This window comes from Geotrypetes seraphini, chromosome 18, assembly GCF_902459505.1.
Source record: "Geotrypetes seraphini chromosome 18, aGeoSer1.1, whole genome shotgun sequence".
Taxonomy (NCBI): domain Eukaryota; kingdom Metazoa; phylum Chordata; class Amphibia; order Gymnophiona; family Dermophiidae; genus Geotrypetes; species Geotrypetes seraphini.
In genome coordinates, this window is record NC_047101.1 from 32,367,506 (window position 1) to 32,384,914 (window position 17,409).

General features: G+C 44.2%; 1 protein-coding gene across 4 annotated transcripts in view; it reads right to left on the reverse strand.

Moving 5' to 3' along the window:
- Nucleotides 1–5,775: 5,775 nt before the first annotated feature.
- TENM2 (teneurin transmembrane protein 2) overlaps nucleotides 5,776–17,409 on the reverse strand; it is a 1,365,678-nt gene continuing 1,354,044 nt past the window's right edge. For all 4 annotated transcript variants that reach the window (XM_033927365.1, XM_033927364.1, XM_033927366.1 and 1 more), the window contains 2 exons: nucleotides 12,028–12,158; nucleotides 5,776–7,713 (listed from right to left, as the gene is read on the reverse strand). In XM_033927365.1, coding sequence (XP_033783256.1) covers nucleotides 6,952–7,713; nucleotides 12,028–12,158 — 893 coding nt within the window. In that variant the 3' untranslated portion in view covers nucleotides 5,776–6,951. The remainder of the gene's footprint in view (nucleotides 7,714–12,027; nucleotides 12,159–17,409) is intronic.

Consider the following 17,409-nt stretch of genomic DNA (forward strand, 5'->3'; position numbering starts at 1 on the left):
ATAAACAATAAGGGAGTGATTCTATAAGGAGCCACCTAGTTGCTAAGAACATGCATAAATGCTAGTTATTTATGCATATAAGTGAAGATAAATGCACATTAAAAAACAATTTGCAACTATTTAAAATTCTGTACCATAAAACAAAGTTTCAGCTATAAAGGAATCTCCATCTTGCACAGATTTTCCCTGCCTTAATTCTGATGCTTAAGATATCACTGCCCTCAAACATATAATATTGCAACCACGGAACGAATCTGAATCATAACCAGCCTTCCTGTAGAGGAGCAAATGAATCGGCATGAACTGCCTCCTCCATATTTTAAGGACATCGCCCTCAGCTGTGGACATGGTAATAAATTGGCAGAAAAGATAACATAACAACATAAGTGATCCGGTTATCTCAAGGCTTGACCGATGGATCAAGATGTGAAGTATTTTCTGAGGCAAATGTAGCTTATGGCTAGGCCTCTATAAATAAATCATAGACCCTGGTAATATTACATATCATCTTCTGACATTTAACCAAAAGAGAATGAACCTCTTCATGTGAGGATAGTAATGTAATACGATATAGTTTCAGGTGCCATAACTTAGCGGAGAGTTTTAGAGTGGAGAATTTGACCTCTGTCTAAACGTTGCCCCCAAACCCCCACCTAATTATGGCAGCCTGCAGAGAGGATCGCCGGTGCTGTAGCGATCCTTGCAGGCTGCCGTCGTCCTCAGGAGCACATTCCCTCTGCTGCGGTCCCACCCCTCCTCTGATGTCATGGGCAGGATTGCGGCAGATTAAACGTGCTCCCGAGGACGATGGCAGCCTGCAAGGATTGCTACAGAACCGGCGATCCTCTCTGTAGGCTGCTCCACTGCTGTAATTAAAAGGTAAGAGGAGGGTTGGGTCCCGAATCTGCGAGGCCAATTTTTTAAAAATACGAATCGATTCGAGTCGATTCTCGTGAAGTGAATCGGTGAATCGATTCACATCGGACAGCACTATGGTCTACTATAGAGAGGAGAAGCAATCCTGAGGGAGGAATGAGGAAGCGAAGAGTAGCACAGGAACAGAGAGCTGGAAGAGATGGGTTGTGAGAGACTGAGGGAAGCAATACAGACTATGTAAGGGAGAACAGAGCTGAAGTGAATGCAAGCTAGGGGGAGGCAGGGGCTGTGATATAAAGATAAGTGGGTGAGGAATGTGCTGAAGAATGAGAAGCAGACGAAGACAGGGAGGTACTGTGTGCGGTTTGAAGAGCAGGGAGCTAAGAAGAGAGAGGATCAGGTTTAGGGTTACCAGATTGTACAACGGTAAAATCCAGACACGCGGCTCCACTCCCAGGCCCACCTAATTCCACCTAGCCCCGCCCTAGCCCTGCCCCCAAACCTCTTTTCCTCGAGCTCAGAGCCGTGTTTGCAGAGCCTCCGAGCATGCACAGGTGTGACATTACTGCATTGCATCTACAAATGCGCAGATGCCCTCCAGATGCCTCACCGAGCACAAATCTTTTCAAAACCCAAAGTGCCGGGTTTTGAAAAGCCGTCCGGATGCCTGTTCAGTCCGCTATCAAGAGGACATGGGTAAATCAGATGTCTGGTAACCCTAATCAAGCTGGAGGGATGGAAGTGGCAGGAAAGGTGAAACTAGGAAAAAAAGTCGAAAACAAATAAGGAAAAGTTTATGTTCAGATTTTTGCGGGCATGGTTCGAATCAGCTGCTCTCCACAACTGTGCAAGCCCAAGAATTACTGGGTGGCAATGTATTATATTGCTAATTGAACTGGGTCAGTTTTGGGTAGCTGCTCTTTTCTTCCAACCTTTCAGTCACAGGGATAAATTTTATTTTTCGCTCTATAAGACACACTTTTTCCACCCCCAAGAGCGAATACTCCCCGTAGGCAGCCCCCCCGGTACCTTTTTGAAGTCCGTTGGAGCTTTCCCTGCTCCTGCCTGTCTCCCTTACTGGACAGCTCTTCATCAGTTCAGGCAGAGCGGCGCAGAAGGCATCTGGTGCCACTTCCCAATTGGCTGCAATCAGTTCTTGCAACTCACAAGAACTGACTACAGCCAATCGGGGAACGGAACTGAACCAGGCAGGAACACGCCTGCCTTCTGCGCCATTCTGCCCAAACTGATGAAGAGCCGTCCAGCGAGGGAGACAGGCTGGAGCAGGGAAAGCTCCAACAGACTTTAAAAAAGGTACCAGGGAGGCTGCCTACGCCTGCCTCTGCTGCATACGGGTGTGTGTGTGTGGCCTACGCTGCTTACGGGTTTTTCGCTCTATAAAACCCTGTCCCGGCCTACCACTAGACCACCAGAGGTGCTACAGGGCAGGGTGGTGGGAATTTTTTTTTTTTTCCTTGTGTTTTCCTCCTCTGCAGGTGGGTGCGTCTTATAGTCAGGTGCGTCTTATAGAGCGAAAAATACAGTAATTCATTAAAAGGATGGGGAAAGGGAACAAGCTTGTGTAAGCATGAATGCCATGAACTGAAAATCTCCCTTCTAAAACTTACTTTCTTGGCAGCTCTGGTATTAAGCATGTTTTGTGAACAGTATTGGAAGGGACTATGGCCAGGAATTTAAGTGAGGGGGAATGGAGAGTAGCACTGTTCCAATTCCTCACAAAAATGAAAAATATCATTCCCCATTATATCCCCCAGGAGGTAGAAATGAGCCTAAAAAAGTAGCAGAGCAACACCAGCAGAAAGAGGTGGCAGGAGATTATTGACAAAGTTGAAGGGACAACGTGTCTCACAAACTCTGTGTGTTTCTTGGTTTGGCTCCCTTGCATTCCTTGTGTTTTTGAATTGCTAAATTCTTGTTCTCCTCTTGGCTTTTGGTAAAACTGCAGCCATCTCCCATATCTCAACTTGGCTCCCTGAGTTGTATTCTTGTTCCTTGGTCACTGGAGCAATACCATGCAGGCAGCCCAGCTTAGTACGAGTGCATTTTTCTATGCTCTGGGTTGCTGGAATATGTTTTCCCACTCAACATGTAATCTCTTAGATTTCAAACTCTATTCTAATCTTCTATTTGTGCGTCGCTCATACCTATACAGGCTCAAGGCGACTTTAAAGAGAGGGGAGAGGATGGAGGGGGATAAGTAGGAGGGGAAGAGAGGGAGGGGAGAGAAGAGGTGGGAGGGAAAGGGGAGAAGGAGAAAAGGAGAGGATGCAGGAGATTAAGTGTTTAACAGATGGGTTTTCAGTTTTCTTCGGAAGATGATGTGGCTAGGTTCAGTTCTGGCCATTTCTGTAAGGCCATTCCAAGTTTTTTACTCCTAGAAAAGGCAAGCATGGAGTGGAAAACTCATTTGTAGTGAAGATCTTTTGTGGATGGGAGATTTCGTAGCATCCGGTTGAGGGTTCTTTGAGCCTTGCTGGGCTTCCAGAGCTCAGGATGAGCATGTGGCAAAGAAGCTCAAGCAGAGACTCCAGCCAAAGGGTGGTCATTGATCTGGAATATGTGAGTACCAAGGGAAGTTCTGCAGTGCAAAGGGGGTGGGGACAGTAGCATAATAAGGGGAAGGTAGACCACCCCATGTGCCATCTTAGTGGGGGCGATGGCACCTCTTGCCCCCCCCAACGCCATGCTCCCTTCCCCACACCCCTGCACCTCTTTAAAATCTTCACCAGCTCGAGCAACTACTCCAGCCTGTTGCTTGCACCAGCCTGGCTCCCTCTGAAATCACTTCTGGGTCGTGGGGCCAGGAAGTGACGTTGAGGGAAAAACAGCATGAACAACAGGCTGGAGAAGCCAGAGAATTTGAAGAGGTACGGGGGTGGAAAGGGAAGGCATGAGTGTGATGGAGAGGGTGGTGAAGAAGGCATGGAAGGAATGGGGGGTAGGGGCCCACCATCCCGGGCGCCTCCTACCTTCGCTACACCACTGGGTGGTGAAGCCGTCCCAGAAAACAGGACTAGCAGAGCAGGGAAATGATCCATGATTGTGGCCAATAGGGAGTCACAAATCGAAAATGAGTTAAACCTACCAAGGAGAGGAGAGTGGGAAGTTGGAAGCAGGGAAGGGAACAGCAACTGGTTATGGAAAAGTGCATTGGTGCTTGCTGAGGAGGAGTGTAGGGAAAAAGAAGTCTGGGTCAAGGGGAAATGAGAAGCTAAAAAAGATTTAGGGAGTGGAGCAGGAAGAAAGCTATTAAATTCCCTCCTGCCAAGTTGAAAATATCAAATTATACCTGTGTGAAAGGAGAGAAAATGAAAAGGAGAGGGAGGGAATGAGAACAAGAAAGAAAAAGAAATGAGGGGAAAGTGAAAATAAATGAAGGATAAAAAGGGTAATGCAGATGATGGGCTGAGGGACTGGTTGAAGAAAAGTGCTATAGATAGCCTGATTGGAGAGCGAGTGAGAGTACGATGCTGACCCTTGCTTTTGATTTCTTCACATTAACTGCCCTACTCTTGACAGTCAGATACAGGCTGGTCATTCACTACCAGATGAGCGAGGGGAAATTTGTTGGGAGTTTTGAGTTTGGCATCCTCAAGTTGGCTCCTAGGGATAAAGACCAGCATTTTCAATTAGAAAACCAAACCATAGAGTAGGCCTGCATTTCTGTATTTTTGTTGAATGCCCTCTATGTTCCGATACCTTTTGTTGGGACTGTGATGGGAGTGCTTCGGGTAGACCTGGGTTTCCTTAACTGCACGCCCTCACTGGGCCACTTAAAGGAGGCAGAGCTCAGGCAGAGAGGTTTAAAATCCCTAGATTGGGAACAGAAGAAAGAGGTCCTATGGGAAGTCGAGGGAAGACCCTCATGCCCTGCCAGCAATGGCTGAGGATAGTCTTCATTCCCTGCCGGTGATAGCTGAGGGAAGCTTCCAAACCTGGCCATTGCTGAGAAGGAATTGGAAACTATAGACTGCAAGGTAGACTGCTAGAACCCATTGTTATTTGACTGTCAGACCTGTTAGAGACCAGGCCTTTCTGGTGGTAGCACCTGAAGGCCTGGTTATTTTAAGTTGACGTGCCTGCCTAGGTTTATGTTATGTAGTGAATTCATGGTTTAAACTATCTGCTGCCTATATCTGTGAACACTTCATGCCTGTCTACCACTCGTGCTACCACCCAAACAGGAGATTTTACCTCATAAGAGGTACCCTGTGGTGCTCAATCTTCACTTTCATTTTACTAAACCACTGCAAGTGTTTTCGCACCATGGCAGGCTTTAGGGCCGAAACACATATGTGTCAGGTCTTGTACGTGAATAAAAGTCTGAGCCTATTTTACGGCTGTAGTACAGCCATGGCCCACCTCAAATTCTCACATCCTTCTTGTGGCAGGTGGGGATCCCCAAACCCCACCAGCTGCAGTGGTCTTCCAGCAGCAAGAACAGCTCCCTTTCCTACTTGCTTCAGTCAGAGACACTATGTGTTGCCATCTCGCTGGCCACCCCCTGCTGTACACACTCAGTTTTCACACGTGTGTGAAAACTATGCATGAGCAGGGCAGCAGTGGCACACGGACAGTGCCACCAGCTGGAGGAAATAGGAAAGGGAGTTGGTCTTGCTTCTGGAGGACCACTGCACCTCAGGAATTTAATATTTTCAGATGGCGTGGGGGGAGGGGGTATGAAGTCCACATGTGCCCACCCAGTTTGTTCAATGGACCACCCATCCTTTGAGGTCTGGCTACCACAGAGACAAAGTTAAGGACAGTACAGAGATTATTTATAATAGAAACAATCCTGACCAGCTTCTTTGAACAAATGTTCCCTGCTTTACTGGCAAAACATCTTCACAAGATAGATATTCACAGGAGTTTTAAAGACTTTATTTATGTATAAACAATTTAAACACTTTGCCATAAATTATCTTTGCTTGTCTATTCTTTGCTCAGCAGCAAATGAAAATTATATATAAAAACTCAATGAACGGGTTCATACATGTATATTACAAAAAAGGTCTTGTACCAAAGTTTAACTTTAATTCTCTTGTGGTGATTGCGCAATGTGATTGTCTCAGTTTCTCAACCAAACACAGTTATATAATAATAATCATCATAATTATTATTAATTTGCTTTAATTTGAAACAGTGATTGTGCCTTCTGGCGCTTGATATGTACAGGGTGATCTGAATTGGTGCCATTTGCAATAGAGTGACACAATGCCCACGTCTCTACAGGAACCAATATCGACAAACTACTGAATCTAGACAGACTACACCCTGTAACTGTGACTGTTATACTGTCCACAATGGAATCTTCAAAGACAAACAAGAGGATGAAATTATTTGTACCGATTTAGAGCCACCATATTCTCACTGAACTTTACACTCTGCTATCCTCAAATAAATATTTAGTTTAAGTCAGACAAGCGTAGGAGGTTTCAGTGCAAAAGCAGTTTTCCTTAACCTCGTTTTTTTTTCTCTAAAAATAAACATTTCCAGTGCTTTCTCTGCAGTTTTTTCTTCCCCAGTCACTTCAACTTGCTCATTTATTGACTGAGATGCGTCTGCCATTTTGCTTAAAATTAAAACCTGGGGTGGGGTGGGATGGGGTGGGGTGGGGTGGAGTGGAGGAGGTGTTATGTAGTGAAGTAAACTGAATGATTTTCATTTGGGGGTTTGCTGAAAAGTGTCCCTCTTGCAGTTCTTAGAATTTCTCACATGTAAGTGGTGTGAGGTAAAATGAGGCCTTTGTTTTTATGCTTTACTTGAGGCCTAGATCAAGTGGGCAACATTGCCGGGATGGTTTTCTTTCTTTGTTTTTAGTTTGGAAATTGTGTTTTGTTGGCAGTTAGGCTTGTAAGTCCACTTCAGGATGTGTGGATTGATTTCTCATTTTGAACAGTAGCATTCAACTCAAAAAATGTGAGCTCTCTTGCCACTTAGGTATCCAAAAGCAGTTTAGCCTAATGCCCCCTGTAGGTCTTCATCTCCTTAGGAGAGGAGATATCAGTAGTGGCCGCTGACTCATCCAGCAATGGATGACAGCAGGTTGGTTTGTTACCTCTTTCCCATCTCATTCTGTCTTAAAAACTGAATGTTGCTGCTACTGTCTGCTAGCTCTGGGTATTGCTCCACAGGAAGTACGTAATATCCCTCGTAACCTTGAACTCTTCCTGTATTCAAAAGCTGTTGTCTTTCCCCTTCAGTCCACTGGCGACTGCCCTCCTTCGCTTCCCGTGCTTTCTGCTGCTCCTTGAGCCAGGCTGCTCCTAAGGCTCGCTGCCGAGCCTGGTCCAGCACCCGGGCTCTCTCCTCATCCAGCGTGTCCACAGTTAATCCATAGCGTATGTTAAAGAGCAAGGTGGAATACTGGAATTCGATATTTGTAAACCTTCTAGTCCTTCCATTGACGAGGAGGGTTGGCTGGGACACTGTGACGTTTATGCCATTGTCCAGTACTTTACGTCCACTGCTCATCCCTAGCGTGACGAGGTCACTGTCGGCTGGACCAATTTTGACAAAATAGTGGGTGTCTTTGCCTTCTGTATTGTAGTGCATTCTTTCTAGGTAGTAAGCAGAATTCAGCACGGATGCTATCTTCCGGCTGTCTTCACTGGCAACGCTGGAAACACCGGTTAGTACTCTTCCTTCCTTGATACCAAACATTATTCCTTTCCCAATGATTGGGGTTGTGGTGGCAAACCAGTGTCCTGGCTTCTCTCTTGTGTGACCGTGCAACCGTTTGGTTATCATTTGCCCTTCCAGAGCCATGAATGCTTGATTATGCCGTTCTGTAGTCTGCTGGACTCCAGTAATTAGCTAGAAAGATTTAAAAAAAAACAACAGATTTACTACGTTGAATTATTGACATCTGAGTTTCCCTAAAATAGAACCATGGCAAAATCAGTCTTACGAAGCTGAGCATTTTCAAGCCTGCCCTGTAAATAGAATTAGAAGCATAGAAACATGATGGCAGATAAAGGCCAAATGGCCCATCCAGTCTGCCCATCCGCAGCATCCACTATCGCTTCCTCTCTTTAAGAGATCCCAAGTGACTATCCCAGGCTTTCTTGAGATCAGACACAATAGTGCCATCGTGCCTAGAACAAATGCCAACATATTTCTATTTCATATTTATACTCCTCTTTTCCATTAAAAAAAAAAAAAGCAAGCTATAAAAAACAATACAATTCCTCCAATTTGGGTTAAATAATATACTGTTGTTTGTTTCCTTGTATGGCTCAAATTTTTGGTCTACGTCCTCAATTTTATTTGTTTGAAGAAAGGCATCTTTTTACCTTCCCTGAACATTACAAGCAAGCACCTTTCTTTTCTCTTATGATCGGAGCTGGATCTACATCTAAACTCCTCCTAGATGGCAAAAGAAAAAGTCTTCAGTGAGCTGGATCAGTTGGACCGTGAAGGGCATCAGAACCCGAAAATGCAAAGTGAGTGGAAATTTATAGGGTTGATTATTTAGTGTGGCTTATGTGGGCCAGATGCTGAGATTCAATAGCTGAAAATCAGCTCCGACTGCTTATGTGGAATTTGGATGGTGGTCTGACTGAGGGTGGAGTTGGGGAGGAGCCAGAAGTTATGGGGGCTTTTAGCTAAGTGGACAGAAGGACCACACAAAAGGCAGTTTTAACTTTGCCCACTTAGCTAAGCAGGTGCCAGCATTGACTATCAGCTGGCACCTGCATAATTTTCAGGTTGCCGCTACTGCCACTCCCACATCTTAGTTCCAATCCCTTCCAATCACCTCTCCTGGCCTAAGTTCACCCCTCCCCCCAATAGACAGCCTCCTCCCAAACTTCTCCCAAGATCAGCCCCTTTCAGGATAGATCACCCCTCCTGAACCCCCCCTCAGGATTAGCCATCTCTAAAACAGACACCCCCACCCCCCCCAAGTGAATCCTTTCCTGACTGCCCCTAGGCCTACATTCAAACTTCCATGGTGGTCTAGAGCAGTGTTCTTAAACCACCGGTCCATGGACCAGTGCTGGTCCACAGAAATTTCCTGCCGGTCCACAGGGCAGCACATGCATCAGGTCCAAAACAGTGTTCTTCAACCGCCGGTCCACGGTGCGATCGATGCAGCGTTATCTTCGAGCCAGCTCCCTCTTCCTAACTGATTCAGTGCACAAAGCCACGGGCAGTGGCTCCTACGGGCATCCTGCGCCTGAACTGGAAGCCTTCTCTCTGACGTTGCAACGTCAGAGGGAAGGCTTCCAGATGAGGCGTGGGACGTGCAAGGTGCAATTAGTACTATTATGGAGGCGGTGTTTGGGGTGGAGACTGGATAGAGATGGGCGGGGTCTGGCTCACGACTTAGCCCCGTGTTCTTCAACCACCGGTCCACGGACTGATGCTGGTCCAGAGAATAATTCTTTTATTTCTGCCGATCCATAGGTGTAAAAAGGTTAAAAACCACTGGTCTAGAGGGTAGCATGGGCAGGAACAATGCCAAGTTGCTCCTGCCCGTGTGGGCACTGGGTTTCAAAATGTCTAGTAGTCTCATGGTACTAAGATTTCTTGAACTCCATGTCTGTTAAATGGGATTTGGCAGAGTTGCTCCTTGTTGAAATTGCCATCAGCACATTATTTTTTGGGACTCAGTCTTGTAAGCTTGGTGCACTGACTTTTTGGTGGAGGGTTTTTTTTGACAGATGACAGCAATAGCTTCTTTTCATTGACACTTTGGACTCATTTTTTAAAAAAACCATAATGTCCAAAAGATGGCAAACCCCCCCCCCCAGGCATTTAGTTGTCTTACTAGGCAAAACATCCAAGTGGGCATTTTCAGAACTGACTCTTTAGATGTCTTTCTGGTCATTTTATCTCCAGTGTGTCTAAATTTTAAAGGGGCATTTTAGAGGTATGTTTTGGGCGGGATTAGGGCAGGCTTAGCACAGACATTTTACAGCGATAATCAAACATAAAAAACGTCCAGGGCACAATTTGGACGTTCTGGGCTAGACCTGACCAGATGACCACAGGAAGGATGAAAATGTGGCTCCCACACAGTCCCCCACTGACCTCCTTCCGCCCCCCAAATATCTGCATGGAACAGTTCATATCTGTCTCTATGACAGCTGCAGATACTATGGCCAGTCATAGTAGATCTGGATTAGCCTGGTGGGCAGTGCAATGGACTTCAGAGAAGGGGACCCAGGCCCAGATCCCACCCTAACTAGTACACTTCTGGTGGAAAGTGGTGAACCCACCAAAACCTACTCTACTGCCATATATGGCTATTGGGGTTGTGGACAGGTGGGTACAGTAGGTTTGGGGAGAGTTTTGAAGGGCTCACCAGATAATGTATGGGGGTTATGGTCAGATATGTACCTGGCACCCTTAATGTGAAGTTCACAGCAGTGCCCCCTAGGGTGCCCATTGCTCTGTTGGCATGTCTGTACAGCCAGTCCATTAAAAATGCTGGCCCCCTCCTACATACAAATGGCTTGTTTTGGACATTTTAATTTTATCTTAATGGCAAAAAAAAATTAGCCGTTTAGCTGAGCCATTTTCAGGGAAAAAAAAAAGATAAAATGTCTTGCGGGTTTGAAAATGAACATTTTCTCCACCCAAAATGTCCAAAGTCGGACTTAGATATCCTATTGAAAATGCTTCTCCACGTGTGGTGTACATGGAGCAAATATTCCGAGGTCTTTTTACTCCACATTTACAAGAACGGGTGCAGTTAACTGAAAATATGAATTGTGTATGAGCAAGGGCACCTTTTTATCATGTTGCGCTAGAGGTTTTTTAGCGTGGGGCGGTGAGGTAAGTGAGGAATCCTATGAGTGTCGGAGCATTTACCACACTGGCTCGCGCTAAAAACCTCTAGCGCAAATTGATAAAAGGGATCCTAAATGTGGTGTTAATTATTTGGCTGCTTTAATACATTAGGTTCTTTATTGTTTAATTATTTACTTTTTTTAAACATTTTTATTGGCAGCAAAGAGAACACTACAGCTGTCTAAAAGTGGTTTTAAAGATTTTGTATGACCTGAACTGCTGGATATTAAATATTAACCAGAGACATCAAATACGAGGGAAAGGGAGACGTATGTCATTGATCAAATTATTTCTAAATAGAACAGCAGATGAAGGGTGTTTTTGCAGTGCAAACATCTGTAAACCGATGGATACGTCAGAAGTTCCCTGCACCATTATGCACAAGGATATATCCTTGAGAACATAAGAACATAAGAACTGCCATCTCAGGATCAGAAGCGTGGGATGAACACAGAAGATTTAGAATCAGAAAATAATATTAAATATTGAACTAGGCCAGTTACTGGGCAGACTTGCACGGTCTGTGTCTGTGTATGGCCGTTTGGTGGAGGATGGGTAGGGGAGGGCTTCAATGGCTGGGAGGGTGTAGATGGGCTGGAGTAAGTCTTAACAGGGATTTCGGCAGTTGGAACCCAAGCATAGTACCGGGTAAAGCTTTGGATTCTTGCCCAGAAATAGCTAAGAAGAAAAAAAAAAAAAAAAAAAATTTAAATTGAATCAGGTTGGACAGACTGGATGGACCATTTGGGTCTTTATCTGCCGTCATCTACTATGTTACTATGTTACTATGTAGACCCATGGTCCATCGAGTCCGGCGATCCGCACACGCGGAGGCCCAGTCAGGTATACACCTGATGTAGTTTTAGTCACCCATATCCCTCTATGCCTCTCGCAAGGAGATGTGCATCTAATTTGCCTTTGAATCCTAGCACAGTGGATTCCTTAATAACCTTTTCCAACCATTTTCCAACCTTATTTACCTCCCATCTCCATCTCCCCCCCCTAAGATGTGCATATTATCTTATGACAAACCATAACTATAGAGATTCTACAAAGGACGTCAATGGGCCCCAAATTAATTTAAAATTTTCATTATTCCCTAATATGGCAGCATTCATTTTCTCATATTTATATATTAGACATAAACTTGCCCACCAAAATGAATATTTTTGAAGTGAAGCTAATGGTCTTGTATTTGTGATAATAATCCAGGCTGGAAATGCACAAACGGACCATGCTACGAATCGGCCCCCTTGTAAAATGAAATTCTCCGTGCCACAGTATTTTTATTTTCAGTAAAAGACTTTAATGTCCTAAAGGATGGGAGCTTACCTGTCCGTTTTCACATTCCTGACTTTCTATCAGTTCATAAGGGGGCGGCACAAAGTACGCCTTGGATCGCGGGAAACCAGGAATGATATTGTTGAGCTGAAACCCAAACATTACCAGCCAACTTTTCACATCTGCCAAAATACAAGGAAACAAAGACAAAAAAACCTTTTATCAGGAAAGTAAAGTGTTAACATTACAGTTGCCCTTTAAGAATAGAAATAGAAACTTTATACCAGGAGGCAATTCTTAAAAAGGAGAAGTAGTTTATGTGTCAAATTCTACGATAGTTTATAGTAAGAAACCCATATATTGGGTCCCAGAGAGATCACTATAAAAATGTCACATCAGTGTAAAAATAAGAGTGTATTTATTGCATGCTTCCTGTACTGGATAATTAATGTGTATCGTTGCCTGAAAGCAAAAGTGTTGTTTGTGCAATGTTTGCATGAAATGAGATAGACATATATTTCACTTTACTGCTGTAAGATCTTCTGAATGACAAACTGTCGGAACTTCTGAAAGGCCATATGTCAAAGAAAAAATTAAAAATTGATATATTATTGGCGATTTTTAATAAGCACATTAAAATGTCGCTACTCATTTTCTCTTTTGTATCGAGCACATACTGTATGCAACATATTTCTTTCCCCTTACACGAGGAATTTAAAGTAAAACTAGGATGATAGTGAGCTCAAGTGACGTCCTACAGTCTGTGACTGAGAGGGGGAGGCATTAAGCTAAGATGCCTCTACTGTAAATCTGAAGCTGGCCTCAAAGTCCAAAACAAGTCCTTCAGCCAGGGCTGGCTTAATCTTCAGGTGAAATAGGCACACGCCTAGGGTGGCAGCCTCTGATGAAGAGCAGCTGCGTTTAAGCAAAACCCTAAGTCCCGATAGCCATGCCAAGACCAAAATACATCATCAAGTACCCTCTGGAAACTCTGTACCATCAAACACTACTTTGACTTCCTCCCCTTTCGATTGCTGGTTCAGTCACTAATCTTCAGCACCTTAGACTTCTGTAATATCCTATACTTGGGATCCTTTAAGAAAACCATCAAACGTCTGAGAATCATACAGAATACTGCCGTCCGCCTCATTTATGGTCTCAAAAAGTCAGACCACATAAGCCCGTTCTATAGAAAACTTCACTGGTTGCCAGTGGAGGCAAGGGTCATCTTCAAATTTGCCTGCCTTTGTTTCAAAACCGTAACAGGTTCGTCCCCAATCATTTCGTATTTCCAGGCATCTCCCGCACACGTAACACCTACCCGTTTGCCTTCCCCTCCTTGAAAGGCTGTATCTACAAGAGATTCCTTGATAGAACACTGTCATTCCAAGCTGGCAAATGGAATAAATGTCTAACCACCCTCGTTTCTAACACACCCTCCTACCAAGCCTTCAGGAAATCAATCAAAACCTATCTCTTTGGCAAATTTCTCTGATTCCTCCCTACCTTGTTGCATCTCTGACATACCTATTGCATTTCCGACTACTCTGCCAATGAAACTGACAATATTCTCTATGACATCGCTGTCTGTGTACAGTCTCTTCCTATGTAAACCGCTCTGAACTGCTTCTGGTATTACGGTTTACAAAATAAAATTATTATTATTATTATCCACAGGAAATGTGTTTTCAAAAAGCAAAATTAACTGGAAAAACATGCTGCTCCTTGTGACCCTGGGCAAGTCACCTAATCTTCAATTGCCCCAGGTACACTAGATAGAGGGTGAGCCTACTGGAACAGGTACGGAAAATGTTTTTGAGTGCCTGAATATAAGCCACTTAGGCTATAAGTGGTATTTAAATACTATAAATAAATAATAACAAGCCAATTCGCACCAATATTTGGGATCTTAACAAGTAATTATTAATTGGAATTAATTAAAATGTACACATGTAAATTTTATAAGACGCTTAAAAAAAGGGATGTGGGGCCATGGGAGAGTCATGTTATAGAATTAGGGGTGGGGGATCCACACCTAATTTATAAGGCATGACGATTTACACCAGGGATCTCAAAGTCCCTCCTTGAGGGCCGCAATCCAGTCAGGTTTTCAGGATTTCCCCAATGAATATGCATTGAAAGCAGTGCAGGCACACAGATCTCATGCATATTCATTGGGGAAATCCTGAAAACCCGATTGGATTGCGGCCCTCAAGGAGGGACTTTGATTTACACCATGTTTCAGTAGATGAAGTTAGTTGCAGTTCTCGGAGCTAAACTCTACTCTACAAATGGCGCCTAACTTTGAGCAACCAGAAAATTGGTGGGGTGTGGGGGGGGGGGGGGGGGGGGAAGTAACCTATGAAATAAGTAGACAAAACCAAAAGAAGGTAGGATAAGTAAATCTCTGTATGCAGTTGGATCAAAAACGCTCTATATCCAGATAAACCTTATTATCAAAGAACTTGATTGTAGCACGAAAACATCAATGGTAGTTGGTGTAAAGGGACCAGACTCAGTCCATTTTTCGACATACAATGGACTCCTCTATCTTAATGACACAACAGACAAAACCAATGTGTAATTACGTGCATTGAAAAAAAAGTGAGCAAATGCTCACCATGGTAAATGCCACAATCTCAAAAGGTTAGAAAGATCCAGTGATTAACGCTTTGTTTGGCACCATTTTGAAACTGTTTTCTCATACAGCTGATATTTTTTATGGACGGTATAGGACATTATCACAGTCTTCATTGTGTTACACTATTTATGTGATCGCAATTTTGGACAAATTTTGACTCCTCAGGCAGGCCTTTTGGTCAAAATGTGATATGTGTTGAGTTGCCAAGACATTTGTACAAGAAAGCTTATCCATTTGAATAACATCAGCACTTACTATGTTGCCATCTACTCCATTGTTTTCAGTACTTTTCTCATGGAAGACCTTTGTTCTGTTTCTTTGCAGCCATATTCGAGGTGGATGCGGGTGGAACATAGCCGTGAATATGGAAAAACCGTAAAAGCCAGTGTTTTTACTATTGAAACCGCGAATAACTTTTCAACTGTTGTTCAAGGTTTTTGGCAACAGCCACTATTATTACTACTGAAATTCAAAATTTTTGGGGAATAACAATATCAATATCCCAGTGATTTTCGGGCTTATAGCAGGCAAGCAGCGATTCCCAGTGATTTTCAGGGTAATAGCAATTTTCTCCATGCATGCTGGGAAGCAGTGTTTTTCTCTATGGATGCTGGGAAGCAGATTTCTCTCTATGGATGCTGGGAAGCAGCGTTTCTCTCTATGGATGCTGGGAAGCAGCGTTTCTCTCTGTGCACGCTGGGAAGCAACATTTTTCTCTGTGCACGCTGGGAAGCAACGTTTTTCTGGGAGAAAGCATGGAAGCAGCGATTTTTCAGAGTAAGCGCTAAGCTTTTTTATTGGTACAGTAAAAGAAAAGGAACTTTACTCACGACATAATTTTTTTTGGGGGGGCGGAGTCAGCATGCAAAAAAATCACAAATAAGCAAAACCGTGAGTGCAGAAACCGCAAATACGGAGAGAGAAGTGTAGTAGCCTTTCTCCGGACCGACTCCATCCTGTTTATCTCTTTGAAGGTGCCGTCTCTAGAATTGTACACAATATTCTAAATGAGGTCTTGCCAGAGTCTTATACAGAGACATAAATACCTCCTTTTTCCTTCTAACTTTCACTGTTGCCTTTTCAATCTGTTTGGCCACCTTAGGAATTGTTGGCGAAGGAATAAAAAATAAAACAAAGAATATTATAGCGCCTCTGCATCGCTTCATGGCAAGATTTCATTTTGAGTATTGTGTGAATTCTGGTTGTTACATCTCCAAAATATATGGTGGAACTAGAAAAGGACATCCAAAACCGTTCATTTTTCGTTAGGCTGCTTCAGGGGAGTTATCCCGTCAAATGTTCCTTTTATCTGTCAGAATAATCTGAGCTGCCATCTGCTTTCTAAGACGTGTTCTCTGATTTCAATTTTGAAAAAAAAATTGGTTAGAGAAACTATGGAAAAGTGAGGAGGGTTTAAAGATAAATGTGGTTGAAAGCAGCAGTTAGGATCTTTGTACTGATAGCCTGGATTTGGCGCTAAGGCCCTGAAGCAGTGGTTACCGGCCACGAAACGATCGTCAGCCTGGCCTATTTCTGTTCAGTGGTTTTTACCAGTAATCATTCTCGGCTATTTTTTATTTTTTTTTTTGCTCCCGCCTACAAAAGTTTTTTGCCTATGATGTTTGGGTGGAAGAGCGTGGGTCCACCTCTCCGTTTGTCTGAGGCTTTTCTTTCGCTTAAGTAATAAGCTAGCTTTCTTGGCTTGTGTGGCACTTTTGTCTTGGAGTGATATTTTTGGATTTTTGTAAAGATAAATGTGAGCACTTGCTCACTTAAGTACCCATTTACAAGCAGGGCTGGATTAACCAATAGGCCCAGTAGGCACGTGCCTAGGGCCCAAAATAGTCAGGGGGGCCCGCTGAAGACAACTTACCATGACATTTTTTTTTCAGACGGCAACAGGGCCCCCTGCACGGCAATGGGCCCCCACCTGACGACAACAACACTGGCCCCCTCCAGCATTGACGGACGGCAATGCAGCCAACGCAGCTCCAAGAAGATCCCCTCCGACGTCACTTACTTCTTCTGGTATCGCGAGACATTCTTGGAGCTGCTTGGCTGCATTGCCGTCCGTCGATGCCGGGGGGGGGGGAGGCAGTGTTGTTGTCAGGTGGGGGCCCTTTGCTATGGGAGGGCAGTGTTGTTGTCATCAGGTGGGGGCCCGTTTTTGTGCAGGGAGGGAAGAGAAGGGGCCCTTTGCCATCTGAAAAAAAAATGGCTGCGTTGCCGTTGATGCCGGTGGTTGGCTGCATTGGTTTCCGTCAATGCCGGGGACCACGACCCAGTGTACATGTGTGTCTAGGGGCCCTCGAAGAATTAATCCTGCCCTGTATACGAGAGAGTGTTAAAAAGTTCTCAGCCCAACCAACCAACTTCCTAAATTCTGAGCTGAAAAAAGCGTTCTCTTATTTCATTAAGTGCCAATTTGCAAAAACAAAATTCTATGTTTTGACATTGTTTCCGATCATTGATTGACCCATATCCACGTCATTGTCTTCTTGGGTGGGCTGAGAACTTTTCAACACCCCCATGTGCAGCACTTAACTGGCCAAGATAACCACATAAATAGGATGGCATAAATCATTCCAATCTTTGGGCTAGATTCACTAAGGGCACCGATCGTGTCCCGACCACTTTGCTACCCGATGGTTCCCCGACCCGATTCACTAACCTTGGTGCCGATCAACCTCCGATCCGCACATACAAATGAGGGGGAATGGCATGCAAATATAGGCAGGCAGCGATTCACTAAAAAAAAAAAAAAAGAGGAACACCGACTGGGCTGGCCGATC